At 35.9% G+C, this 27,195-nt stretch overlaps 1 protein-coding gene across 1 annotated transcript in view; it reads left to right on the top strand.

Annotated features, from left to right (window-relative positions):
- Positions 1-27,195, top strand: part of OTOGL (otogelin like) — an 88,672-nt gene that overhangs the window by 39,177 nt on the left and 22,300 nt on the right. The window contains exons 26-40 of the mRNA XM_062492510.1: positions 7,456-7,617; positions 8,080-8,208; positions 9,864-9,983; positions 12,155-12,271; positions 14,999-15,155; positions 15,706-15,732; positions 17,166-17,333; positions 18,935-19,213; positions 19,725-19,842; positions 21,065-21,144; positions 22,042-22,331; positions 23,427-23,577; positions 23,904-24,841; positions 25,526-25,703; positions 26,591-26,733. Coding sequence (XP_062348494.1) covers positions 7,456-7,617; positions 8,080-8,208; positions 9,864-9,983; positions 12,155-12,271; positions 14,999-15,155; positions 15,706-15,732; positions 17,166-17,333; positions 18,935-19,213; positions 19,725-19,842; positions 21,065-21,144; positions 22,042-22,331; positions 23,427-23,577; positions 23,904-24,841; positions 25,526-25,703; positions 26,591-26,733 — 3,057 coding nt within the window. The remainder of the gene's footprint in view (positions 1-7,455; positions 7,618-8,079; positions 8,209-9,863; positions 9,984-12,154; positions 12,272-14,998; positions 15,156-15,705; positions 15,733-17,165; positions 17,334-18,934; positions 19,214-19,724; positions 19,843-21,064; positions 21,145-22,041; positions 22,332-23,426; positions 23,578-23,903; positions 24,842-25,525; positions 25,704-26,590; positions 26,734-27,195) is intronic.

The raw sequence follows: 27,195 nt of genomic DNA on the forward strand, positions 1-27,195 counted from the left end.
TTTATGTCCAAAAAAGAAAGAGACTACATTTCAGTGAAAAAAAACTATTTACAGTGATTAATTTGCCCTGCTCTCGTTGCAAAGAATACCAGGAATTTGCTTTTCATCAGTCCCATGATTTCAGAGGAAATCTTTCTGGATGCCCTCTTTTTTCTGGGTCTCTGGAGGTCCTGTAAGGGTCAATAGCAAGCTCCCTCTGGGGGACATCCTGTTCCATCCTGTCTTCAGCTGTACCAGTTTTTCTATTTGTTCTATTCCTTCTGTGAGCAGAAGATATGATTACAGTTGGCAATGGATTTATGCTCTGGTTCAATTTTCTTCAGATCAATGATTTCAGACTCAATTACCTCTACATGCCTTTCTGCCTCCACCACCTGATTCTCCAGACCATTAAATTATGCAGTGAATGAATCACTTTTATTTTCCAACAAAGGAAAGATTTCTTTCAATTCATACAGATTAGCATGGAGGGCTTCCAGGAGAGGCGTGCGGGAAAGTTTCTTATGATGAGAATGGCAATTTGGAGGTGGTGTGTGCATAGTGTGATTCAGAAGTTGCATACCCTTTCTGAGGACTTTGGTGTTTAGTGACCTTTTGCCTTGAATTTCTGATTTAGGGTTAATGTTCATCATCCAAAAGCCCTTAGGCTATACGGACTCCAGAATGTTTTACGTTGCCTGAAAAGGCAGTTCATTGTAAGAATGGCTGCCTGAGTTTGAGGGCCTCTGGTGGGTACAGCTTTGTGGACTGGTGATGATACAGTGCAGTAGAAGATGAGCAAAACCCAGCAGGATGTGCTGCTGTTTCAGAGCTGTTTGTGCAGCAGTAGCAGCAGCCCTTCTCTGTGCTTGAATTTCAGGGTGGGTTGCTTGGGCCAGTCACCTGCAGGTGCTGCTTAGTTCATGGCCTCAGACTCTGGGTATTTGTGAATTATGAGAACTGTGAATTAAATTTACTCTGATTTAGGTCAGGATATGAGTTTTGGTTTTTTAGTTTTTTTCTTCTGTGAATATATAAAAAATAAACTTCAGCAGTGCAAATGAACACACTTTCAATTTCTTATATTGCAAAACATAAAAACTTTATGCAAGTCTCAGCTTTCCAGCTTCTGCAACAATTTGCTGGGGCTCTTGTCCTTTATTTTCCTGTTGCACTTTATCATTACAACCAACAATAAAATATTAACATTTATCATGCACTTATTAAGAAAACAATGCTAACAGGTCTCATGTAAATGCATATAAATAAATGCTTAGATATTAAAATTTACACCACCAACTGTGCTGCTGATTTGCAATTCAGAATAATTCATATTACAGAATGTGTCACTTGAAAACAAATATTCAAATGTTCCCAAGTCTTCAGTCTTCAGAAGGTCTCATTTTTCATTAGGAAGGGATTGCAGTAATATGACCTATGCAAAAGCTAAATCTGGTACACAAGCAGGCAAAGTTAAGTAAATGAAACAAAAGGAAATCTGCTTTAAATTATTTTTTCTCAAACTTTTTAATATACAAAATCTTCTTAAAATACAAAAAAAAATAGTGATTTCTCTCTAGTGTTTCTAAAATTAAGAAACATTGAATAAGAACAAGGTTCTATTTAGAGTAGATAAAGTGAAACATTCACTGTTATGTATTTTCATTATTATTAGACTTAAAAAAAATATTTGGAATTTATTGTTGACAAACTGTCAGAGCACCTAACAGATCTATATTGCAGTAAAGTCTGCTAGAAAAAAGCCTTATGTATAAAAAAAAATTATACAATTATATGTTTTTTCCTGTTGCTTGTATATATATACACACAGATATATACATACTTTTTGTACATATTTTTTGAGTTTTTGAGAATTTATTCTGCCCGAGATGTATCCTTTTCAGAAATCACTATTAAAGAAATAGGAAGGAATTATCATGGATGCATTAGCAAACATCTGGAAGTTGTTTAAGGATAACTCAGTAGCTGGAATAATCTCACTCTTCTTGAATTATCGTCAGTGAATTTGCTCAGTCGTGTTGCTCTCCTCCATTTCTACTCAACTGTGATTCAAAGCTAGAAATATCTTTTATCATACAAGTGTACTGCAAGCTTCTTTGCCATACTTTGAGTAAAAATAATCTGCAGCCATGTAAACGATGTGAAGGAAAGGAAAATTAATATGCATTTGCATAAGCCTTTGGCTCTCAGGTTTTTAGTTCCTAAATGGGTTTTTTGCTTATTTTTTAAATAATTGTATAAAAGTACATAACATTGGTGGGAAAAAAAAAAGTGCTAAGTTACTATTCCTTTCCTCTCCTTTTCTCTCTCATATAAGAGGATCACCCACAATCTTTCCCATATTTTTTCCCAACTTGCATGTGGATTTCTTAGCAAATTGAGACAGCGTGTTTCAGTGCCATCTGTTGACTCCAAGCAATATTGCTCAATTGTTTTAAGAGCTGTGGGGAAGAACATTTCCTGATATAAATTAGTAGAGGATGCAAAAACAGGGATCAAATAAAGTTACATGGACTGTGCAACACCAAAACAAAGGAAGCCTTTCAGTAAGAGATGCTTCTTAGTGTAAATTAAAATGACTTTTGCATAATTAATGTGTTTTCACTGATTATCTGGAGGTCAAGTCCGTAGTAAAATGGGACAGGAAACTAACAGAGCAAGAACAAATTAGATGCTAAGGCATTTGTCTGCTCTCCAAAATAACTTATACATTTATGCCCAAATGGCCACTAAACCTGGGCTAAGATGTTTTACTTCTCCTAGATCAAGCTCACTAGAATTAATAGTTTCAAATGTTAAGTTCCTTCAGAAGAAACTCAGAGCCAATAAACCACAACCAAGCTAGTTCTGACTTTCCATATAATCTCCTGAAATATTAGATCTAAACAGAACTAAGGAATCTCTCTGAAAATACATAGGAAGGAGAAAGCAATTTCTACTTTTTGAACTATTGTGTATTTTTTCCAGTATTTTTAGAGGTTTTTGTGTTTCTTTTTGTGGCTATATATGAAAACATCTGAAACATAATTAAAGCAAAAGGAAGATAGGCGTAATATATCTCTATTCCAATTCCAGGATATCCTTAGATGCCTTTATGACCACCCTAGTTTGCAATTTTGTATGGAACAAACCAAAAGTAATGGGTAAATGAAGGTACTGAGAATGTAAAAGAATGATTCTTTACACTGAACAGTTAGAGAGATTTTAATGAAACTTTCAAATAAATGAATACAGCCAATTAAATTGTCTTCTCCTAGGCTGCATTTTGACGATGTAAGAGCACTACACAGCATTGTTATTGGTTAAAAGGGACAGAAAATTTCTAACAGGATATTGAAATAGAAAGTTTTGAACAAAAATAAGCTCTAGCATTCCTAAGAACTGCTAAAAAAAACCCCCCAAAACTAACACACAACCAGAAAAAGGAAAGCAGTGCTTTGCTTTTTTGACTAGGAAGAAATATGGAAAAAAAGTGCAGTAAAGTCTAGAATAAGAATGTCCTGAGAAGAGGGACTGACAATGAGCTTTTGACTGATTGCCCAGAGCTGTGACTCTGTCTTTTCTGTTGCTTGGCAACTCCATGTTATCACAAAGAAACTGATATTAAGTTGGAACAGGCTGGATATGGTAATTTACGTGGGAAGATACTCTTGCAGTGGGAAAACCATTTTATTTCTAGTTTCTGTCAGCCTAAGTAGGTTTCACATGATGAACTGTAGTACATCCCCTGCTGGGTGCATTTTACCTAAAAAGGTAAAGAGTGACTCTGCCTTGGAAAGAGGCTGTGCAGAAAAAAAAAGCAAAACAACAAAAAAAAAAACACCCCACCTTGTTATTCATTAGACCTGCTCCTAATGTCTACTCAGACATTTCTTCTAGTGGTAGTGAAAAAAGTTTGTTTTCATATTTGTGTGGATTCAGTGCAGATTGGAGAGACTGAACTTGATCATTATCATTTACACCATCACATTCCCTAAGAACTCTTGAGATTTGCCTAAGACCTCCCTGTCTTATATAAACATCAGAAGATGATCCTCACTTTATCTTAATAGTTTTTTCTTTTGCATTGGCAATAGTTAAGTGCTAAATTTCAATTGTGCTTTATTTCTTCTTTATTGAAAGATTGATTGCTGCATGTGCAGCAGCTACAGAATAATTTGAAGACTGTGATAGAACTGTCATTCAAGTTTGAATTTGTCTAGTATTGTAGGGCTTGGAAAGGTGTCTATTGAGCTATATGGAGAGAATGGCAAGAGTATGTATGTAAAGCAAATAATTTTGTGAAATCTTAGAGCCATAAGAGACATGATTCATAACAATATTTTTATGATTTGGTTTAGTTCTAAGATTTAATTAGAAAAATAAAGTACAGAAGATTCAGGATTTAATGCAAAGTCCTTTTTCTTAAATGTCTGGTTTACTCATAACTCTGCTGAGCTATTACCACAGCATATCTTTCTGCATATCCATCCTGCATAGCTTCTAGTAATTTAACCCCATCATTCAGTCCTACAAGTAGGGAAGTACTTCACATGTCTTCAGGACTCCCTGTTCTGGCTTTGGTCAGCAAAACACTTCCTGGCTCCAGGCTTCTCTGTACTGCAGAGTGAACTTGAAATATAACTCAGTTTGTGCCCTTGGCTCAAATCCCAGCCATACCCAAAAACTTCTGACTTGAGTATGTTGATGATGTTCAGCTGAAGGGATTGGCCTGGACTGTCAGAAGGCACAGGCAGCAGCTTCAATCAGCATAGCTAATATAGCTACCCACTGCTGCCTCAAGGACTTGTCTTCATTGCCAAAAAAGGTGTATTTTTACTGCAGGATAATTAGCCTGATTTAACTATCCTTATTTGAAATCAAGGTCTTAATTTCTTTTCTTACAGGGAAGACATTGCTTCCCTATTAACTCAGAGTGTCCCTTTTTGCTGAGACTAAGCTAACTGAAGAGGAATGAACCGTGCAATGAAAAGAGCCCACAATGTCCTAGGCATCAAATAGACCCAGAGACTGCAAGCAAAGTCCTTCTCTGCACTCAGCCGTGGTGGGGAGGTAACTCCCTTTCTCACTTTTCAGTTGGCCAGCACAGAATGCATCAGCTTGTGTCCTATCTACCAAACTAATGAGATTGTCTACTTTTTCATTTACCACACCACATCCAATAAATCAAAAAATGCTCTGAGCTGTTATCTGACTTGGAGGGGAATAATTGTACTCACTCCAGCAGCAGGCCTGGTTTAATTAAAACGTAGTGTATTTCCCAATAAGGTAATGACCAATTTTATTTTGAGTGCAAACTAAAACAACTTTACAGAAGAATGGAATATATGAACTTTGCTTTACCTTGAAGCTTTTGATACTTTTAAACTGAGTTCCCTTGCTAAATCAAGGAGATCTGATTTCCTACCCCCCTTGCCACTAAGAAGTTAGTGAATAACTTTTCCCACTGTAACTGTTGCCTTCCAAGCTAACTGCTGTCAAATACCATCTGTTTCCTAAGCCCTGGCATTAGGGTAACACAGAGCTTGCAAGCAGTCTCCCACAGCTTCTGTGTTCATTGCATTCACAAGCACTCGCTTGCTGTAGAATGTTTTCTATGCCAGGTAGTAGCATCCTCTGGCTTGTGAGCCATGCTAGACTGAGGGAAGCAAAATGGTAGCACCTCCTCTGTGTGGCAAATAAAATACCTCTATGCTTTCCATCATCTGGGGTTGGGCTTGTTTTTGATTTTAGACTGAAAGTGTTCTTTAAAGAGTTTGGTCAGTCAGACTTTTATTAAGATAAATTACAGAAATGGTTTCCTATAGCACCTATGTTTTCTGCATGCAGTATTTCTCAGTGATGAGGAAAAAATACTGTTTTTTTCTTTTTTTGTTTGTTTGTTTTTTATTTTTTAATTTTTTTAATTCTTGAATTCTAATGAGCACAGAATAAATAAGGGTGCAAATGTGAGACAGGCAAGTAAGTAGCCAGCAACTTTTGGGGGTAGACTGACAAAGGCACTGGTACATTGGCCACAGGAAAGAATGAAGCTCTGGGGAGACATGCTGTGGGCAGAAAATGAGGTGAGGGATGCCCCCTGTTTTGGCCAAGTGGAGCTCTTCAAAAGCATTGCTGGGACCCAAGAGTAATTCCCAGGACTGGGGAGATGCTGAGAACCACCATTTCCATCTTGCACACCATGCCCATTAGCACCTGCAATTAGTTTCATCAATTCATAATCTCAGAGTCTATGCTCAAAAGAGGGTGGGAGCAAAAAGAGAAACTTATTGTTCCCAGCACTACCCAAATGTACCATGTAAGACTAAATTAGTCAGTGAGTGCTGCTTGCCACTTTTGAGATTTTTATTTCATGTCTGTCTCACTTTTCTGATGACTGCAGGACTGAATTTGATCAAAAATTGAACCCGATTCAGAAACAGTATTATTAGCTTACATTAATGTTATGAAATTTCTCAACTAATTTCTATAGTTATGGCTGCTTGTTGATTTGCAAAGTACAGAAATGAACAGGAAAACAAATTAAAATAGGAAATAATAGGAATAACTCAACATTTTGGTTTTGTTTGTGGTAGTGTTAGCAACTCTGAAAAGACAGTTCGCCTCCTTTGTTAGAGTAAAAATCTTAATATGGGGAATTACAAGGTGCATGTGTTTCCCTCAGGATACAGAAGAACCACAGAAGCTCTAGGTGAATAAACAGACATGTTGATTTTCTGTGAAAAGCTAATTTTCTGTGCCAAGAATGCAAAATTAATGAATGGACTGTAGAGCAAAAAGGTGTGTGATTGGAAAGGCAGTACATTTGAGTTTAAAATACTAAAACACCACTAAATCAGGACAACAAAGTATTCAAATCTTCTAAATGTTAGAATAACACCACCCTACAAACAAAAATGCTGGCAGAAATCTTTACCCCCTGTAATAACATTGAATATGACTCATGGTTTTGTGAATTTTGATATGTGGTGGCACAGAAACTGTTCTATCTACTACTGACAGATGGTAGGTTTCTTGGTTTTAAAAATAAAAAAACAGCTTGATCTTGTGTACCTTGGTTTTAAAAATATAGCTCTTTTTATAGCATGTCTCAATTTCGACAACCACACTGTGCCATAAATATTGGATTCCAAGTATAAGCCTATTTTAAAAGTCTAAACCAAGCCCTTGTTTTAGGGGCAGCCTGATCCTCTGAGTTTGTGAAGTCTTCTGCAAAAAAGAGTCACAGCTGAACATAATGGCTCTTCATGTTTTAACTCCAAAGTTTGTAGGTTCGGCTTTGAATTTAAAAATGCATTTCCTGATTTGGTAGCTTGCTTAAATTTAATTTCAAATGTGTGTAAATTCTAAAGTATCCAATTTTTATTTTTTTTCTGATGGTAACCATAGAATAAATCTGCAGGAGTGAAATGCAATTGAATATATAAGTAAAATGATTTCTTCTTAATGTTGCAGAGCACAGATAACTCAAATATATCTATAATTGCTCAGAACAGAAAGTGCTTTGACAATGATATTGTTTGCTCAAAGAATGTTTTCATCACTGTTGGAGACACTGAGATTTATTTTAGTGAACCTTCTGAGAAGCAGGTTAGTTCTTCTCTTTCTTTTTTTTGGGTTGCCCTTTAAGATAAGCTCTGCAAATTTACAGCTCTAAAGGAGTGTGTTTTTGGAAAACATCTCTCAGTCTGGGTTAATATAGTACAAGTGTTTAGGCCTGTATAAAGCAGCAGGTCCCAAGATAAATGTTTTATCCCCCCATTGTTTTTTTTTTCAAGTTCCATTTGTCATACAAATAAGATTGCCCAAAAATCTCCAGGAGTTGAAACATATTGGGATTTATGAGTTTGTTCCCAGTTGGTTTTGAAAGAGAAGCTAAAGTATGAAGCAAACTTGAAAGACCGAAAAGACAAAATATCAAAGTATTAAACATCAGTTCTACCAATATTATTGATTCAGCTATATGCTAAAATACTCTTCAATGTACTCTTTGCTGTTATCTGGCTGTATACCTTGGTAGCTTTACTTTAGTAGATCTTAATAAATATTCATTTGTGTCAGAAGACCCTAGGGGCACAGGAAAACAAATCTAACTATCAGCTCTGGAAGGCTGGATATTATACTGTGATACACTTTCCAGAACAGGACATTACAATTCTCTGGGATAAGAAGACAATGATGCATGTTAAAGTTGGACCTCGATGGAAGGTGAGCTGAAATATAAACCTGAGATTTTGTGTAGATTCTCTATATTGCTAATGTGATCTTTTATTGAATAATGATGATAGTCTTTTCTTCAAGACTGGCTTTCCCAGTGATATAGTTGTTTGTTGTGGTGTTCAGCTGCTAGCATTTCCCAGGTAAAAAGAGATGTAACTTCTGAAGAGAACCAATGGTTTCTACATGTATGCTTACTCTGTTGCTCGATACATTGCAGCCTTGGAGATATGCAGTGATTCAGCTCTGACTCAAAGACACTTTGGGGGCTGGAAAGAAGGGGTAGTTATTGAGTTACCTGGTTCACTTCATGTTTTCATTGTCTAAAGCCAATGGAAAACAAGCTTCAATGCCCAATGACATGGAAGATGGCAAGTTTGTAGTACAGATTGCATTAGACTGATGATGGAACTGCAACCTGGCTGAGGTTTCTGAGAAGAACAGATGGAGTCACATCTTGGGTTTAATTTAAAATGACAAAATACAGAAAAAGATCTGGACAAAAAGTTACATTTAAACCTAATGCATATATCGTGACAGGATTCAGTCATGATGCAGGCAAGAATTCAAGGCTCCCTTCTTTTGCCAGTTGCTTTTCTCTTTTCCATTCCTATATCATTATCTACCCTGGTGGCTCTGCAACTCAGTCTTTGGGTGCTGGCAGAGTAACCATATCAGTACAACTCAGAATTCCATTTCTCTTTATTTCAAACATGAACACATGTATTAAGATGAGGCTCATTCAGCAAAAGAAAAGAAAGCATTCTAGTGTAGAATACAGTATCAGATTTTTTCAAGTGTAAGTCAAAGCTATAATGACCATCTAATGTAGTTTTGAAGCAAAATTATTGTAGGCTTCTGTTCAAATATCTGTAAAATACTTAATTCACCTGCAAATTTATTTATCAGCCATTAATACACAAAGAGAAAAAAAAATTCTTCTGTTTTTGAGTAAGCTAGCAGGGACCTGAGTTCTACAGGTGGCATTTGGGAACAAAAATACTTCCAGTTCTTTCTGTTTCCAATAACTGTTTCTTCCGGAGGCTCCAGTTCAGTAAGATGTCTGCAGCAGATCTTAAGAATAAAGAACTCATTAGTGTGAACCACAACACCCTAAAAATCCAACTCTACTTTTTATTGTTGGGCAGGAATGCCTATTTTCCTATATATTTATATATGTATGAGTGTAAACAATTATTCCCATCTTCAGCATATGCTCACGAAAAGAAAGTGGCAGCTGTCTCTTTTATAATTGCTATTACAAATGTTCTAGTTATTGTGAACTAAAATTAGAGGCAGCAAGTTTTAATGACAACAGCTAGTCAGGCTTCACAATCATGTGGTAATTCACCTGAACATTTTACTTTTGGACTGGAATAACTACTGAACTTTCAGAAGAATATATTACTAGATTCCAGTCCGTTTTCACAGGCAGGCAGTAAGAAGAAGTTCTGGAAAATAAGAAGAAAACCATTGATTTCTGTTAAAAGATATTTACAATATGGAACTGCAGGCATAGCAGAGTGTCAGATATTTTCAAAGGATAAGTCAGATTTACCTTCACCTGTAAATTTTTTTATGCCTTGTATGTCATTTGTGCCAATTATCAACTGTGAATTTATGAAAAATATTTTTTTCTCTTTCAGGGCAAGCTGGCAGGCTTGTGTGGAAATTTTGACAAATATACTTCAAATGATCTGACTACATCAAACAACATGGAGGTGAGAAATGCACAGGTGTTTGGAGACAGCTGGGTATTAGGACAGGTAAGTCCCATGTCCAATAAAAATATAGAGAAAAAAATTATAATTTTAATTTTTAAATGAACATATAGTAAGCACATGATGTACAGGTATTTTCTAAAGTCACTCTATAGGAATGCACTTAAATTTTTTTGTCTGTATATGTGAAATGTGCTAATAATGTCTTACGTCATGGCAAACAGATATCAAATTTAAATGAAACCAGACAATCTCTTTAGGGAAGGATAGGTTTTCCCCTGTGTATGACAATTATAGCTGTCTGCATTTCAGTGTTCTACAAAGGTAGGTACACTGTTTCTGGTATATTTAATCCATCCCAATTTTAAAAATAATTGTAATTTCTTTGGGGCTGGAGGTATCAGGACACTGGAAGTAAACAGAATGCTGGAAAAAAGAGCCCTGGAAGAGTTTCTTTCTGAACACTGAAAATAAAATTAAGATTTATTTCAGTGGCACTTTGTAAACAGAGTAAACTGACAAAGCAGAGATGGTGAAGGGATGGGCAGAAAAAGCTCAGAACAGCAACAGGCAGAACCAAGTGTGGAACCTTGGTTTCTGAGGGGAAGGTAGGAGGATGCTATAGGGAGTGGATGACTGCACCTCTGGTTTATAACATACAAGAATAGGTATTTCATTCATTTGTGCTGAGAAGATGTAAAGTTTTATAGCCTTGTGGACCTACTGAAAAATCATGATTTGTAACGCACTCCCTTTGGATGTCAGTCAGGACCAGTTTTTAATCTGTTCTCTCCTGGACACAGCAGGAGATTGGTTAAATATGTCTCACCTCATGGAAGTATGTTTTGGAATAAAGATTTGGAGGCTTCTCTGCCTCAATATCTCCCTTTGAATATATTTTATTCTACATAAAATATTTAGATTTCATAAGCAAGCAAGGAAAATGTTTAGAGTTCTACTGCTCATCTAGAAGGTTGTACATAAACAATTGTGTTTGTATGAAGTTTGTGGATTTTTCTTTTTCAATTTATTGATCCAGTGGCTCTCTTAAGAAGGTGTAATATATACATAGCACATTGACCTGTGAGATATTATAATTTCTGGTTATGCATCTCAGACTTGCACCTTACTTTTTCGTGGAGATACTGTATCTGTAAAATCTCATGTAATCTCCTGATCTCTATGTCTGCCAGAGTGCTCAGCATCTAAGTTCAGCCTTGGTTTTGCTGGTTGTCTGTGCTCAGACGGACTGGACACTTCATCTGCCCCTGCTGTAGGCCTTGGGGATTTTTTCAGATGTATCCTGGTCAACAATTCTGAAAAATCTAAAGACTGTAAGGGAGTATTTGGTAGCTGGAGGCCAAGAACCCAGCTCTGCTACTGGGAAACGTGCTTGTATTAGCACTGTGAAGTGTGAGATGCTTCCAGGGCTTCTCCTTCCTGGAAGTGTCAGCCTGTATCCTCGCAGCAGTGTCTGAGCACCTGCACAGGAGGGCAGCATGCGTGGGTGACTGCACTGCAGCTGAAGCTGCTGTGAGACACCCTGATGATGTCCATGCATTCATTGTCACACCCTCCCGGTGCATTACACCCACCTTCCCTGCTGCACCAAGACAGCATGGTTTCAGGTGAGCTCATGTTCTCTGAGCTGAGTGTCCCTTTCCTATATTTCTTTGGTTTTTTTTTTTAATTTTCTTTTTGACAAGATCCTATAAGTGATGTACTTGTACCTCATGCACTTTTGAGTTATCATGATGATCTTTGACTCTATTTTTTAATGAGTTGCTCCCTTCCTACCACTGCTTCTTTATTTGAACTTACAGGGCTAAAGCCATCTGTAGTATGACTCCATTTAAAGTCAGTGAAAACCACCCAGGATGGATTTGGACCACGTATTTGTTTGTGATGTTACAGTTGGTTGCTCTGGTAATGATTATAATGTGTCACAAAGAAAACATTTTGGCCTTTATGCACTGAGCAGAGACAGCAGGAACATTTTAGTGCTTTAGAACAAAACAAAAAGATTCTTTTTTTGTGCAAATGTTTTCACTTATAAAAACAAATCAAGGAAAGAAGATGAAGAAGATAGCATTTAAATTTTTTATTTTCTGATTATGCAAATATTAAGTATATATGAATGATATTATGGTGTACCTGAGTCTGTGATAAACACACCTACCTATTAAATATTTGTGGGTTTTTTGCTTGCTTTCAAGTGCAAGAGCCCAAATGAAACACTGAGACCATGTGAAGTACATCAGAGCAAGTTCCCTTATGCCAAAAAGGAATGTTCCATTTTATACAGTGATCTTTTTGCACCTTGTCGCAATGTGGTAAGTTTATTAAATATCCAAGATTGCTGTCATGAAAATAATAAATTTCCAGTAATTAATGTCTTCTTGCCAATACCCTCAGTCTGAATGTGAGGATACAGAGTAAAGCCCTGCTAATATCTCTGTGTGGGTGGGCTATATTTATGCAGAGCTTCTTGTTATTTTCAAGACTGGAATCTAAACATAAAAGTGGTAGATGTGAGTTAGTCGACTGAAAATCAGGTTTCTATTCTCTTTAGGTTTTATTTATACCTTTTATCTATATAGGTAGCTAAATTTTATAAACTGTAAATTTGTATAAATTGAGGGATTCTAAAATAAGTGTATGTGTAATGCACCTATGGCTTAGTTCAAATGGTTTTATTTTGTTAACTGTTCTATATAGAAAGAAATATGTTCCTGCTCTATATAGAAAGAAATATGAGGCAGCAAGATTTCAGCTTCAGAGCTATCAGTATTTTTAGTTGTTTGACAGCTTATCATCTGGTTTTATCAAAACTCTGAAGTTTTGTATCCTTTCCCAATACCTGGCTGAGCCTGAGACCTGAGTTAGAAGAATGTCCTTAAGTTCAGTCTAGATGAGATGGGGACAACACTATTTTATGTGATAATCTTTTATTCCATTTTAATCCACCCATTATCATTGCAAGACATGCTTTATACATTTTTCCCTATTTCTAATTTTAGCTTCCCAATGGTATTTAGGTGCTTCTTTACACCTGAGCAAGCAAGAATCACTACATTTCATCTGTCTTTTAATTTCTTCATGATTATTAGTAGTAAATGATAGCGTTAGCTGTCTCAGCAGAACCTCCTGACTATCCGGACTGGAACTGAATATCAACATGGTTAGGAATTTGCCTGTGAAGGAGGTTTCAGTAGCTTAATCCTAGAGATTTATTAATGTTGACTTAAGTTACTATGTAAAGAATTTTTTGAGCATGTGCCTGAGAACATAGTGATGAGTGTATTTTCAAAGTGGCAAATAATAAATAAAAATGGAACTTTGAGAGTTTTTAAGCAACTGTATTAAATAACAACTTAGATCTTTTCTCTTGAGCATTCATTTTCTATATCTTATCCATATTGTGATTAGAATTTGCAAATATTATGCCAAAACCTTAGCACAATTATGTTAAAAAAATCTGTGCCAGGTGCAAAACATGTAATTTAATTAGTAGTCAATTATTTCCACACCTATGTATCTATTCTGTATGGGAGAGTCTGTAAAGCAAACATCTTTCATGGGTTTTTAGAGCCTATTAACCAGCATGTGAAAGTACAGCTCCTGCAAAAGTAAAGTGACCTGTCAAGGACGTGTGCAGCTGAGTGGGGAACAGGGTGCCAAGAAAAAAAAGCCTGAGCAGACACTGACATTGGAGGCATGGAAAGAACAGAAAACATAGATGGGAGTTTCAGATGTGCTTGTTGTTGCTCCTGCTATGTGGGTGGAAGATCCTGCAGTGCAAGCAGGCAAGCTCCTGTCTGTTGGACAGGTGGCATTGCAGTTCAACTCAGGCTGCAATACAGTTTGCAGGGAGACAAAATCTTGTGTCTCTGGCTGGCCGCAGCTGATGGATTGCAATTGCCTGGATAAGCACTGAATTCAACAGGGTCTGAACACTTGGAGAAAAAAGGTTCCTCCTCTTAATTCCTGAACTCTGCAGGAACTTTGGCCCAAGGCTCCCAGTTTATCACAAGAGCAGGATGCAGCTGACCCATGGAGAGATGCTGTTCTGCAGTCAGGAGAGACAGGTTGAGATTTCTGGACCCAGTTTCCTGTTTGATGATTCCTACAAAGCTACTACTGCCACTTTCAATAGAGCTAGTTCTCATGTCCCCCCACGTGTCCCCCATGTCCCCAGTGTTATCCCTGTTTTCAAAACAAGAAAAAGACTGAAAGCACAATAACATCTCTTTGCCCTTGATCCAGCCCCAGCCAGCTTCTAGCGACTGCCAGCTGAGAAGCTGTCTTCATGTTAGATAAGTACTGCTTTGTTACTGTGGTGGTGTTTCTGTAATTTGACATGTGCCATTTGAGTGCTTTAAAACTGAGCTAGACCAGAGACTAAACTGAAGAGAAGCATTGCTTTAAACATTTCATGTTTTGAGTAAGAACACTGTTTTGGAAATGTTGCTAAAAATTACCAGAAAAAAAAATAAAAATATTTAAACTCAAGAAATAGTGTATCATGTGAAACCATGAAATATTGTGATAGGATTTTATAGAATGTGTGTTTCTTATCTAATGAAGTTTTGTGGGCAAATTATATTAAAATCTTAATAAGTGTAGAAATATATTTTCACCAGTGGTCTTAAGCTTTCTTGTCCTGGGAAAACCCCCCTCTACAAATTATTACTTTAATAACTTGGTATTAAAATCAGAGCTCTGATTTTGTTGTTCATGCAAAACTGACAGGATGACTACAGATGGCAGTATTTGCCTTATAAAAGCAGAATTGCCAGCTTCAATAACTCTTTAAAATCGATGAGCAGCGTGTGGACAAGCATGTTGGTAATCACTGTTTGCATTTTTCTTTTCGCCTTTAACTTAATTATAAGCTAACCATTTGAAGTGTACATTTTTGTAGGATATGCCCAAAATTTGAAAAATATTATTTTTGTGTTTCATTGTTTCAGTCAGACCAGAAGTAAAACTTCTGCTGCAACTGGAATTTGTACAGTTCATACAATTAAGTCACCATGTTTTCTTATTTCCCACCCCAGATTGATGTGACTTCTTTTATCAGAAATTGTCACACAGACACATGCAACTGCAATCTTGGTGGGGACTGTGACTGTTTGTGTACCAGTATTGCAGCTTATGCCCACAAGTGCTGCCAGCAAGGAGCAGCGATTCACTGGCGATCTCCTTCACTCTGTGGTATGTACCTGGGCTGGTCAGAGCTCCTCTCACAGGCATGTCTGACTTTTTTCTGCCCAATTATACAAATATGACAGAAGCAGGTGGATAATAAACATAGTTCACATCTCCCAGGCTGTCTCTGTGTTAGCTGTGTCATCCTTATACCCCCAAATCCAAGGTCTTGCTGAAAAGGGCTGGCTATGCTCAGGGTGTGTTAGTGCAGAGACTGTGGGAAAGGCACTGGTGAATGTCCAATTTTCTGTGTAGGGCTGCAAAGAGACCCAGTATATTACCTTTGTTGACAGCAAGAAGGGTTCTGAGCTGTAGAACAATTCTCCTGCGTCAGGTCTGCTGTCACTGAACAAAAATCTAAGAAAATAAAATTGCTGACTGAAATACCTTGTGGGACATTAAATTTCCTCTCCTGAAAGCAAGCTTTACATTTTAAGTATGAAGATATGAATGGATTATTTTGTTACTTTGTAGTAATAGTAACAATAATAACAACAACAACAACAATAATAAAAATAACAACAATAATAGTATGCTTGTTTTCTTTTTCTTTTAGCTTATGACTGTGAACATTACAACCAAGGTATGTACTATTTGCTATTCTCATTATAAAACCATGGTTAATTTATGGGCTTTTTCTTTGACTTGATATATGTAATTTTAACATTGTTTTTATTTTTAATGAATGAAGGTTAGTGGCCCAGCTGTGTTGAGTGACCCTAGTAATCCTTAATGCCTCCATTAATAACTTCATAATGCTTTGGGGGGGAGGGGGATGTGGATTGATCCATCATCCTACAGTGTACAGTAGCAGTCAGGGAGAAGCTCTAGAAGGATACTTCCTTGTGTTTGTACTATAAATATCAGAGCTGAGACCTACAACATTTGGACTATGATGTGATAGGCTGTGGGATTTTATACACAAGTCTCACAATACTGTGCTGTAAAAAGAACAGTATCTTAGGATGAGAGTGGTATTCATTTAACAGAAAGGATTCCTGTGTCATCCCTTCTTATATTTGGATACTGTATACACGCTTTATAGGGAGAAATAGATACTGAAAAGGGAAGCTTGACTAGTTGTAATGATATGAATCTGACTTATAATGTATCTTTTTGATGACTAAGATGATGTGCATCCTATAATGAGGATCATTACAGAGATGATTTTTTTTCTCCTCCACCTGTCTGGCCTACTATGGTAGTCTGTAGATCTTGCTAGGTATAGCTGACTACTTTGTAATAGGGAATTTTGTTTTACTCAGAAAGGTTTGAGGACATGGCTTTAATATTGAATATCATGACAGTGGTCTTAAAGGTATTTTTTTACATTAATTATTCTATGATTCTATGAAAAAGTAGGAAGGAGTACTGGTTACTGGTTTTGGCTTATTTTCTTCATACAGTTAACATTCCTTTAATAATATATTTTGTATCTGTGATGACAGTAGTGTTTTAGCTACTGCTTACACAGATCAAAGCCTTTCCCAGTTCCATACTCATCCACCAGTAAGCAAGCTGGGGCTGCACGGGAAATTAAAGGGGACAGAGTTGGGACAGCTGACCCCAGCTGACAAAAGGGATGTTGGAGAACATGCGATATTGAGTTCAGCAATAGAAATTGGAGGGGAAGTTTTCTAGGAGTGACACTGCTTAGGGTTCATCTCGATGTTGGTCAGCTGATAGCAAAGAATTTTGGCTTTTTCATCACTTTTCTTGCAATTGTTTTCTTTGCTTTCCTTTTATTTTTCCTTATTTCTCTATAAAAGAAACTCAAACCAAACCATACTGCCTTTATCTCCACCCATGAGTTTTTTTCAGTTCTTCCCCTCTTATTCTTTTGTGAGGAGTGGCGTGAGTGACCAGGTGCATGGTGCTTAGCTGCCTGCCAAGGTTAAAGTCAAGGACAGTGTTATGCATGTTTCCAATTCCAAGTGGAACCAAGTGGAAAATTAAAACTTTTGTATATTATGTGATGAATTTTTTTCTTGTTCTATTTGATTTTTCTTCACTTAGGTCTTGGTGAAGGACCCTATATTTTGGCAAGTTTTGGAGTGAATGACATGATTATAGGGGCTAATGTATCCAGCAGAAGGATATTTCCCCTGCCTAGAACTGGAGCACATGGAAATGTGATTTTCAGTTTCATGATAACTCCAGGTCTTTTCAAAGATAAAGATTTATGTAAGTGTTCTCAGCAGTTTTGCTAATGGTGAGATATATATCTCAAATTACATGAATGATTTTTGCTGCATCTTCTAAATCTTCTGTAATAGTCTAGAAATTTTTAGTTATTGGAATAAGTGGCCAATTTCAAAGTGAAGGAGGGATTAAATTTTTTTTTTTTTTTTAATACTAGAAAACCTCACTTCCAGCTTTAAAGTTGACTTTTCAAAAATTATATATTTAATATATAATAATAATATAATAATATAAAATATCTTTTAGAAATATTACAAAATGCAAGTCAACAGAACTCTGTGAAAAAAAATCCAATTAGCTTGTATAACTGGAATGGCTGGTGAATCTTACACAAGCATCTAGCAAATATCAACACTGAAGGTCAATGCAGGATATTTTTATCTCCAGTAAAATTTGGTCTACTTTATGTTTTCACCTTATTTGTTGTTTTTCCTGACCTAGAAAATGTGCAACTCAGAATGATCAGCCTATTTCTGCATTGTCAATAAGCAGCATCTCTGAGCAATGTAGAAGGTAGTTTCTTAGGGAACAGCTAATCCTGAGGTCTATGTTTTACTTATCAGAGACTTACCCAAACTCTAAAACAAAAATAAACGCTTAAGTATTTCTCCTTCTGTATCTTTTTTCTTTCTTCACCTATGTGAAAATTGTGCCAATTAAATCAAGAAAGATTTTTTCATTGCTTTCTCAAATAATTTAATTCATTGAAAAAAATCACAAACCCTCAAAAATCAACTTAAAGAAGGGCTTTGTCCACAGAAAAAATTCAAACTATGTTTACAAACATTTGAATACTTTTTACCATGGGAAAATTAGGTTTTTATATGTGATTTTGAAACAAAAAATACATACAACAGAAGAATTAATTCAATCTTGTCAAATCCCCATGTAAAGTGGAAGTAAATAATTCATTTTATCTGTGCAGTACACAGATGACTTCCAAATGGAAATGAGGGATGAGATAGTATTCCTCTAAATGAAAGAAATTCAAGACTGTATTCAAGTTGAAAATCAAGAATGAAGTCAGTCTTCCTATAAATTCTTCCATTTTCTGAGAATTTTTTCACTTTTGATTTCTGGCATGGGCAAGTAGAGGTCAAGTCTCTTATTTGGCCATAGATTTTCTTACTGTATTTTTGGTCATGACTGCATATAAAAAAAGCCTGACCTCAATGCTCTTGCAGTGTGATATTAATTACTAGTGAAATTTTGGCACTGCTAAGCTGAACAGTTGTATAAACTTGAGAAAAACTCCCAAGATATGCAAGTTCCAGTCTGAGACTGCCTAGGAATAATTTTTGAAGGTTAGTAGCAGTAGGCTGAATGCAATTTTGGTCTAACTGATAAGTTTCCTGGTGGTTCTGGATTATATGGTCATTTGAAGTCTCTTTTAGTCCCTGCACTGCATTTCTAACTCTTTTATGTGCAACATAAAACTTTTTTTTTTTTTTTTTTTTTTTTTTTTTTGTGAAAAGCAGGTTTTTAAAAGGAGATACTTAACAGCCAACATGTAGGATTTAATCTCAATTATAAGTTGTTTTCTGTGCAAATCTCACCATTTAATTTTTTTTCTTCTGTGGAAGCTCTGTCTCTTGTTTCACTTGAATCTGCTGAAAGACCCAACTACTTTCTGTATGTACATGACAATGAAACCGTTGGGTTGGAGCAGTGGCAGGCAAGTGCCTCCTTTCAGAGAAGAGCCACCTTCTTCCACCACCAGGGTCTCTGGAGTCCAGGGCTCAGTGCCTTTGAGCTGCATAGTAAAAAAGGCTTCTTCATCATTCTCACCTCATCCAGTGTTAAATTGGAAAAGTATGATGATTCAGAAGAATTCAAACATTTCAGCAGCTTTAGGATTGAAGGTACCTTTTGCATAATCTCCAAGGATATACATTCTTTTTCTGCTTGCCTTCAGAGCACTTTCTTTCTTGTATTTCATCAGGGATAGTAACAAATATTTTATTCCATTTTTAATTTCTTTTTCTTCTATTCCATCTCAAAATGCTATTATTTTCTAACTTTTACAGATAAAATGGTGACATAATCTTTGAACTACATTTTCATTGGCTTCCTCTTTCAAAATGAAAGTCACATGTCACAAAACAATGTGTGTTATTATCTCATTAGTAATCTACAGATATTTATTATTTTAAACAAATTGGGTAATTGTACTGCATCTGCAACCAACAATATCTTCCCTATGTTTAATTGATATTTTAGGTTTTGAAACAGAATATATTGTAAAAATAAATAGCTGTAAATTTATTGTTTATTGACTATAGAATCAATAAAAACTCTTTCTTTCTTTCTTTCTTTCTTTCTTTCTTTCTTTCTTTCTTTCTTTCTTTCTTTCTTTCTTTCTTTCTTTCTCAGAACTCAGTGCTTCTGTGCCTTACAGAAGGATGTGTGAATGGCGATATGAATCTTGTGCTAATCCTTGTTTTAAGACATGTAGTGATCCTGAAGGAATAGCATGTAAATTTCTTCCTCTGTAAGTAAAATTTATCTAATTTTTCTACTGTATTGGTTTTTTTTGTAATAAGAATACCACATACTTTCTGAAAATTACTGCTGCTGCAATATCCATTTAGTTTTACTATCCAGATTTCAATATCATTCTTATGAAAAGCAAGTCATATGAAAACATTTGTACCAAGCCTCTCATTTCCCACAGTTTGTATTCCCATTTATATTCACTTTCCAACACAAGAATAAGAGGGTTTGTATTTAGCCCAGAGGATTAGCTTCTGGTAGTGGTTAAGTAGAAAGCTATTTAAATGAAGACTATTTCCTTCTATGGATTTGTAGTTACATCCTAAACAAGCACACCATGATGCTAAAACAACTGCATCTTTCTGGTGTTTATGTCAGAGAGATCAAAAATGATAGGAATAGTAAGGGAGGAATACGCCCTCTCCTGTAAGAAGAGGGAACTTTATACTGGGAGATGCCCATTGGCGTGAAGGGAGGGATTTCAGAGGGGTGATGTTAGCTTGGAATTTAATAAACAGATTGCCTGTCTCCGTGGTTCTCTCCTGGTCTCTATGAAACCACAGTAAACTAAAAAGAAAAATGCCTAAAAGCTTAAGGCACAGTGTAGTGTAAAAGGAAGGATATTTTGGATTTCAGACTCCCTAGACATATGCAATTTATGATTAGTAATACTGATGACTACTTTTCTCTGTTGGTACTCTTAGCTTTTTCCTTATGGGAGCACTGGTTGTTAATGTCATAATTTTCTTATTGACAAGTCCTCCCGGAATGAAAAAAACGTGGGAATATAGTGATTTGTCTGCATTCTTCTGTGTTGAAAAAACACAAGAAAAGGCTTTATGGAGTCAATCTGAATATTTTACTATCTCAAATGAACATATCTGGATAAAACAAAAGTCATGTAGACAAGTTCATCATTCTGTGAAAAACCTTTCTGCTTAGGGATCTAAACTTCCACCTGGTTGTGGAAGCAGAATGTTCCAAAGCTATTACGTTCATCAGTCTATGCAAATAATTACTAATAGTTTAGAAATAGAATTAAGCTGCTCAATAACTTTTTGACCTTGAAATGCCTCAAAATGGTATGATCATAACTTCATTGGAAAGTTCTTAGAACTCTGATAAGTCATTCTAATGGTTTGTTTAGACAACGTAAAATAATTTAAAATTAACATATACTTCTATTGCGGCTCTAGAATTGACTATGCAATATTTTAAAGGGTTGAAGGATGCATGCCATACTGTCCCAAAAACATGATCCTTGATGAGGTCACACTGAGATGTGTTTATCCAGAAGACTGTAAGTATTCTTTATTATGTTGATCTACTCTTATAAATTACTCCAGAGATGTCAGGAAAGGATTAATCAAATGTAAATTTTTTAAAATTAAATGCTTTCTTAGAACAACTTTTTGTTGAAGATTGTCTCTATGAGACATAAACTCCATTCCCAGTCATCCAAAATATAGGTTCTGCATTCAAGCAAGTTGTATTTTGAGTTGAATTCTCATATTTCTCTAATACTGGGTTATACATATAATCTTTTGTGGCTATGCTATACTCAGAGTAACTATATTTGATATATAATGCTGGTGTATCACACATCTGTAAGGGGGAGAGATCGCAAATGAAAGAAATATAGCTGGGGCAAAAAAGTTCAGTCTTTTCAGAGGATGACACAGCACTAACGAATTCTTTTAATTTATTTTGTAATTTCTGGTGTGTAAAGATATCACATTATTTGCTTATTTTGTGGGATAAAGTATTGTTTTAACATTAAAATTTAATTTTAATACATCTTATTTTATTGTACAAATTTTGAATTAAATGAATTATGCTTGATATTTGCTAGTACAAAGTTATCTAGTATACCATCTTCCAAGGATGTATTGTACTTATTTAAAATATTTTACTATTTTGTATTTACTGAATTTTCTATGGAATTGCTTTGTTACTTCAAAATTGCCCTGAAAAATAAAGGTTTTCACCAATAATAAAAAAACTAACTACTTCATTTACAGAGAAAATTAGAAATCATTTTGAGTCTGCTGAGTTCCTCAAAGTCATCAGATGACCTGGAGCTATTGGCAAGAACTAATTTGCTAATATTTAAATGGGATTTGATTAGAGATAGATTTGCTATTTTTCTTTACTCATAACTCTTAAAAGACAGTTAAACACACATTTTTCCTTTTAGGCATACCTGTGACACCCACAGAACCAGAAACTGGACTGAAACCTTCACTATTAATCTCTCACATGGGTCCTACCACGGAGAGATTTCCTCAGACACCTCCTGTATTTGTTACTTCAGGGAATAAATCAACTTTCATCAGTGTGACAGACGAAATAACCATGAATGCAAACACAGCTTCAAGGGGAATGAATGTGTCGTTACAGTCCATTACAGACTTTTATTCATTGGAAGCATCTAGTGAAGCCACCTATTCAACATTTTCATTACCAAGTACAGTGGAGCCTTCTGATGTACTTCACAGCACAGTCAGCCCTACTGTCCTTTCCAAACCCGTCCCTTCAACAGATTTTCCACATCTTCTTCAAGCCTCATCAGTCACATAACGTGCTGCCTTCTCTAATGCATCTTTAATTTACTCATTGCAATAACAACTCCAACAACCCTGCTCAGTGCAAGTCCTATTCCAACAAATTCTGCATTATTAACACCCATTTCCCTAGTGGTAGTTCCCTTTTCACTCAAAACATCTCAGCTAGGAACAGTTTGACTTTCCTCAGCACTAACAACTTTATCCTCCAGGGTATCTTTTGCCTCTTCTGAGCTGCCTGCAGGGATTGGGAAGAGTAAGAGTCCTTCAGACAGTCATTCTAAGGGAGAAGAAATACACTCTGAAGTGTCTTTGTCTGCTTTGTGGGCTGACAGAGAAACTTTCACAAGACCTGTATTTCTTCTTGGTCCATGATTGACACTAAGCACATCTACTTCTTCTATATCTACTTTGTCTGCTAGAACTAGGTCTGGCATTAGTCAAACTGCCATTAGGTTACCCAGCTCTCATTTCTGCACTTATTTCAACTGCTCCTCAAATTCCTATAACTACTAGATTTTCTAGTTCTGAGACAAGTGTTCCTCAATTAATCAGTTTCATATTTCAAAACAGCAAAAACATTGTCTAAAACTTCTTTGATGCCATTAAGTGCTAGTTCTTCAACCAGTTTTTCTCCAAAGCCATTTTCATCTTCAGTGTAAATGTTAATTACTGTTCCTGAGCATACATCTCCATTAAAAAGGGCAGTATTTCTGCTGCTCTGCCAATAATTACTGTATCTTCACCTCAAGTATTTTCTCAAATCCCTAAAAACACTTCTTCAAGTCCTTCTGCAGCATGCAGAGTACCTACACCAGTGCATTCTCTGTTTCACTCCCTGAAGCCCAAAGCTATGGCAGGTGCCATTGCTGCCTCCAAAAGTCTTTATACAGTACCTTCTGGTGCTTCCACTCTAGTAAATTCAGCAATCTTTGAAAGGTCTGCAGTAAGTAAAGCCTCAACAGAAAATAAGCATATAATGCACACTGATTTCTTTTCATTGTTATCCATTTCTAAGATGCCAATGAAATCCATTATGTCTACAGCCTTCCCTCTCAGGACGTTGGCATTACCTCTAAATGCTACATCAATAACCACTTCAGAACTTACAGAGTACCCAAAAAGTTCAGATACAGAACTGAAAATTGACCCTGTGGCTCAAAGTTCAGGTACTTTCATTTCCAAAGATCCTTCTTTTACAAGGTCATTATTTACAACCTTACTATTAACATCAGTACCATCTTATGTGACATCTCAGACTACATGTTCTTCATTGATTCCCATAGTCGAAAGCATATCATCACTGATATAAAATGTAAGTGCTACCAAGCATCAGTTTCATCTTCAGATACACAAGGAACTTCAAAAATTCCAATTATGGACCCTGCAACTTCTGTGAATTTTTTAAAATTCACTTTAAAAATTAATCTCTCTACTAACTTTTCAGCAGCACTAAAAACATCCATTGTAATGCCTTCTTCACTAATGCTTACAGCCTCTGAAATCACTTTAAAAAGCCAGCCCTCTATGCCTTCACCTCCGCCTCAGATCACTCATATCTCTAATGTTTCTCTAGGAAAACAGAGTTCTTCGGTAAGTTCTTCAGAAGAAGATGGAACAATATCAGACATACCAGCTGGAATCATCACTCAATCCACTACACCAGTGATCACGAACACAACAGTGAATGCTACATCCTTCAAAGCACCTTATATTTTTGCAAAAATGCTACCTAGTTCTTCGGCCAGTTTATTAGTTACTTCAGGCACTACCCTAGCCTCTAGGATTACTACAAAAACCGCTGATTCCTTTGTTGTCAGTTTGGATTTTTATGTAGCTTCAGCTTCAGTTCCTACCACCACAGAAACACACAAATCTTTATTTACAACTGCAGTAACTCAAGTTTCACAGAGCACTAGAGAAACTCCAAAGATTAATATAATGAAAACAACTGGTACTACAAGTCTATTATCACAGATTAAGAGTACCTCATATATAGGATCAGAAGTTAAAACCACAACTTTATTTGAAAAAACTCTGGATATTTCAGAAGATGGTCGGACTTCACATGAGCAAAAAAATGCTACCAAGACAGAGACAACCACAACTGACAAATCTTCCCCACCTTATTTGCCAGTAACTGCAGTTCAGAGTCTGCTATTTTTAAGAAATACAACCTCAGTCAAAAATATCTCTATTTCTGGAGTACTGGATGTAACAACATCAGATAGGTCCAAAATCCCAACACAGAAATCCATTACACCTTATTTTGGTGTAACAGAGGGCACAGAGCAAAGCAGAGCTGTAATAGATTTATCTCATTCTAGTGGTGAAATGGCTCTGTCTTCCTCTTCAGGAACGACGGCTGTAGCTGACAAGGCTTACTTTGGCACGATGATGCATGCACTGATATCTGCATCTTCTGAGTGTGTGGTATGATCAGTCTTACCTTCTCCTGTATGTTAAAATATATGTTACTTTTCAATCCATCCTGTTACTCTTCTTACTTAATATCAGAGATTTAAAATTGTTCCTATTTTCTATTTAATTTACTTGTTTTAAAATTCTCAGTTATTTTTAGAGGATAATTTTGTTGCTGCTGTTACACTGCCCTGGTTTATTCTGCCACTTGGATGTATTGCTCTGAAAAAAAAAAAGCTTTAAATCTATGTGAGTTTTCTAGATATCTAAATATATTTCTGAGGTGCAGAAAAATCCATAATCCTTGGAATTTTGATGTTACTGCATAATCCAACCCTGGCTTTTCCTTTTTACATTTGTTTCTGTGTCATAGGGTTTAAAATGGAAACGCATTATTTTGTGTTTCTTAAAATGTTTTGGATTACAACTAATTATAACATGCATCCTCCATGCATAATGCTTTACATAGGGTATTCCATCAAAACTGAATAAAACAGGAAGGGTGTAGGTGAGTGGACATGCATCATTGTCACTGGTTGCAACAACACAAATGGAAGTCATTCTGAAATAACTGATGAGGGGCAGGTAGATGTGCTGATTCTCTCTCAGAGCTGGGAGATGAACAAGTAGTCACTTGGACTTCATAAAGTCAATGAAGTTAAAGTTGACTCTGGTTGTTTTTTCCCTATGTGACAGCCAAGATACCTTGAACCTGTTGACAAATGCAGCCAGTATGTGTGTGTTAATACGAGTTGGATGTTATACAATCTTTCAAGGAACTGCCCCAAGGATGTGCAGAAGCCTGACTGTGGTTTTAGAGGAATGCCTGTTCAAGTTAACACTGATAGCTGTTGTCCAGAATGGGAATGTCCCTGTAAGTCACTCTTTTATTTTTAAATAAAATATGGAGCCTTTATCTGTAAATATCAAGTAATAAATTAAAAGGGTTATTACAATGGGAATATGAGGTTAAATACTGGAATGAATTAAAAAGAGCTATTCATCAGCTAAGACGAATTAAATGTACTAAATATTTTGGTACCTTTGAATTGACATCCTGGAGAATAAAAAAAAAGTATTTTTTGAATGAAAACATTGAAATTACATCTGCAGCATGAACACCAATATTTTTTAGCTGAGGCTTTTCAGAATTTTTATCAGTAGAAATGTTAAGATTTCAACATTTTATGAATAAAAATAAATTAAATACTAACTATTCTGAATGGCAGAACCCTCATATTTCATTTAGCTCTAATTACAGTTTTTATTCATGCTTAGAAACCGCAGAAACTGGCGGATGAGCCTGCCAAGGGAACAAAAAGGCTAAAGAGAGGTCATACTTAAAACCTTGCAGCATCAATGAAACCAATATTGCACTTTGTCTTTTTTTCAAGATAAGACACTAATGTCCCTTCTCAGTATCTCAAATATATGTATATATTTATGCATATATTGTGCAGATTCACTGCCTGCAAAACCTTAATTTAAACATTCTCCCCTTCCCTGGGCACACAGAATCAGGTTAAGGTATTTCTGCTGAGTAACCTAAACACTTAGTTCAGCTCGTGGTTCAATATAGTCTCTGGAGAACAAGGTCTATCTATCTATCTATCTATCTATCTATCTATCTATCTATCTATCTATCTATCTATCTATCTATGAGTATATATGCAAAAGCAAATAATGCTAGAACTGAAAGTTTTTAGAAATGCCCTGTGTTCAGTTTTGTGGTAACCTCATTAAATGGCAGTTCTTTTTTAGGTCAGTGTTCTGTACTGTCTGAACTGAGTGTTATTACGTTTGATGGAAATAACATAGCCCTCTGTAATATGGCTTCCTATGTTTTAGTCAAGCTACCAGGAGAAATTATTGTTGCTCATATTGAAAAATGTCCTGCTAATCAGGTAAGGTTCTTGCATTTATGCAATAATTACAATTGTTCCTTGAATATTTTTGTGTTATAGGTTTGAAATTATGCAAAAATATGTCAATTAAAACTTATACATAAAAGCCACACTCAGTCAAAAAGGCCAAGTAATTTAATTTTCAAGAAGCATGCTTAATAATGCTGTTTAGATAAAGGAATTTTATAGTAGTAACAGTATTAATTGTTGTGTTATAAGGAAATTAAAATGTAGGTTCTGTTTAAATTGTCAGAGATGACATAACTTCTTAATATGCATGTTTCCTTTCAGGCGCTCCACACAGAAACATTCTTGTAACCTTGAATTTATACTTTATAATATGATCAAAATAACAAAATATTTTTAAAAGTCACAAAATATATATTTTGTAGTTATTTTAGGAAAGTTTTAATGACTTTATGATGAGTCGTCCTTTGTAGTTGTCTAACTCTCTGCATTGTC

Source organism: Cinclus cinclus, chromosome 4, assembly GCF_963662255.1.
Source record: "Cinclus cinclus chromosome 4, bCinCin1.1, whole genome shotgun sequence".
In the NCBI taxonomy this organism is placed as follows: Eukaryota; Metazoa; Chordata; class Aves; order Passeriformes; family Cinclidae; genus Cinclus; species Cinclus cinclus.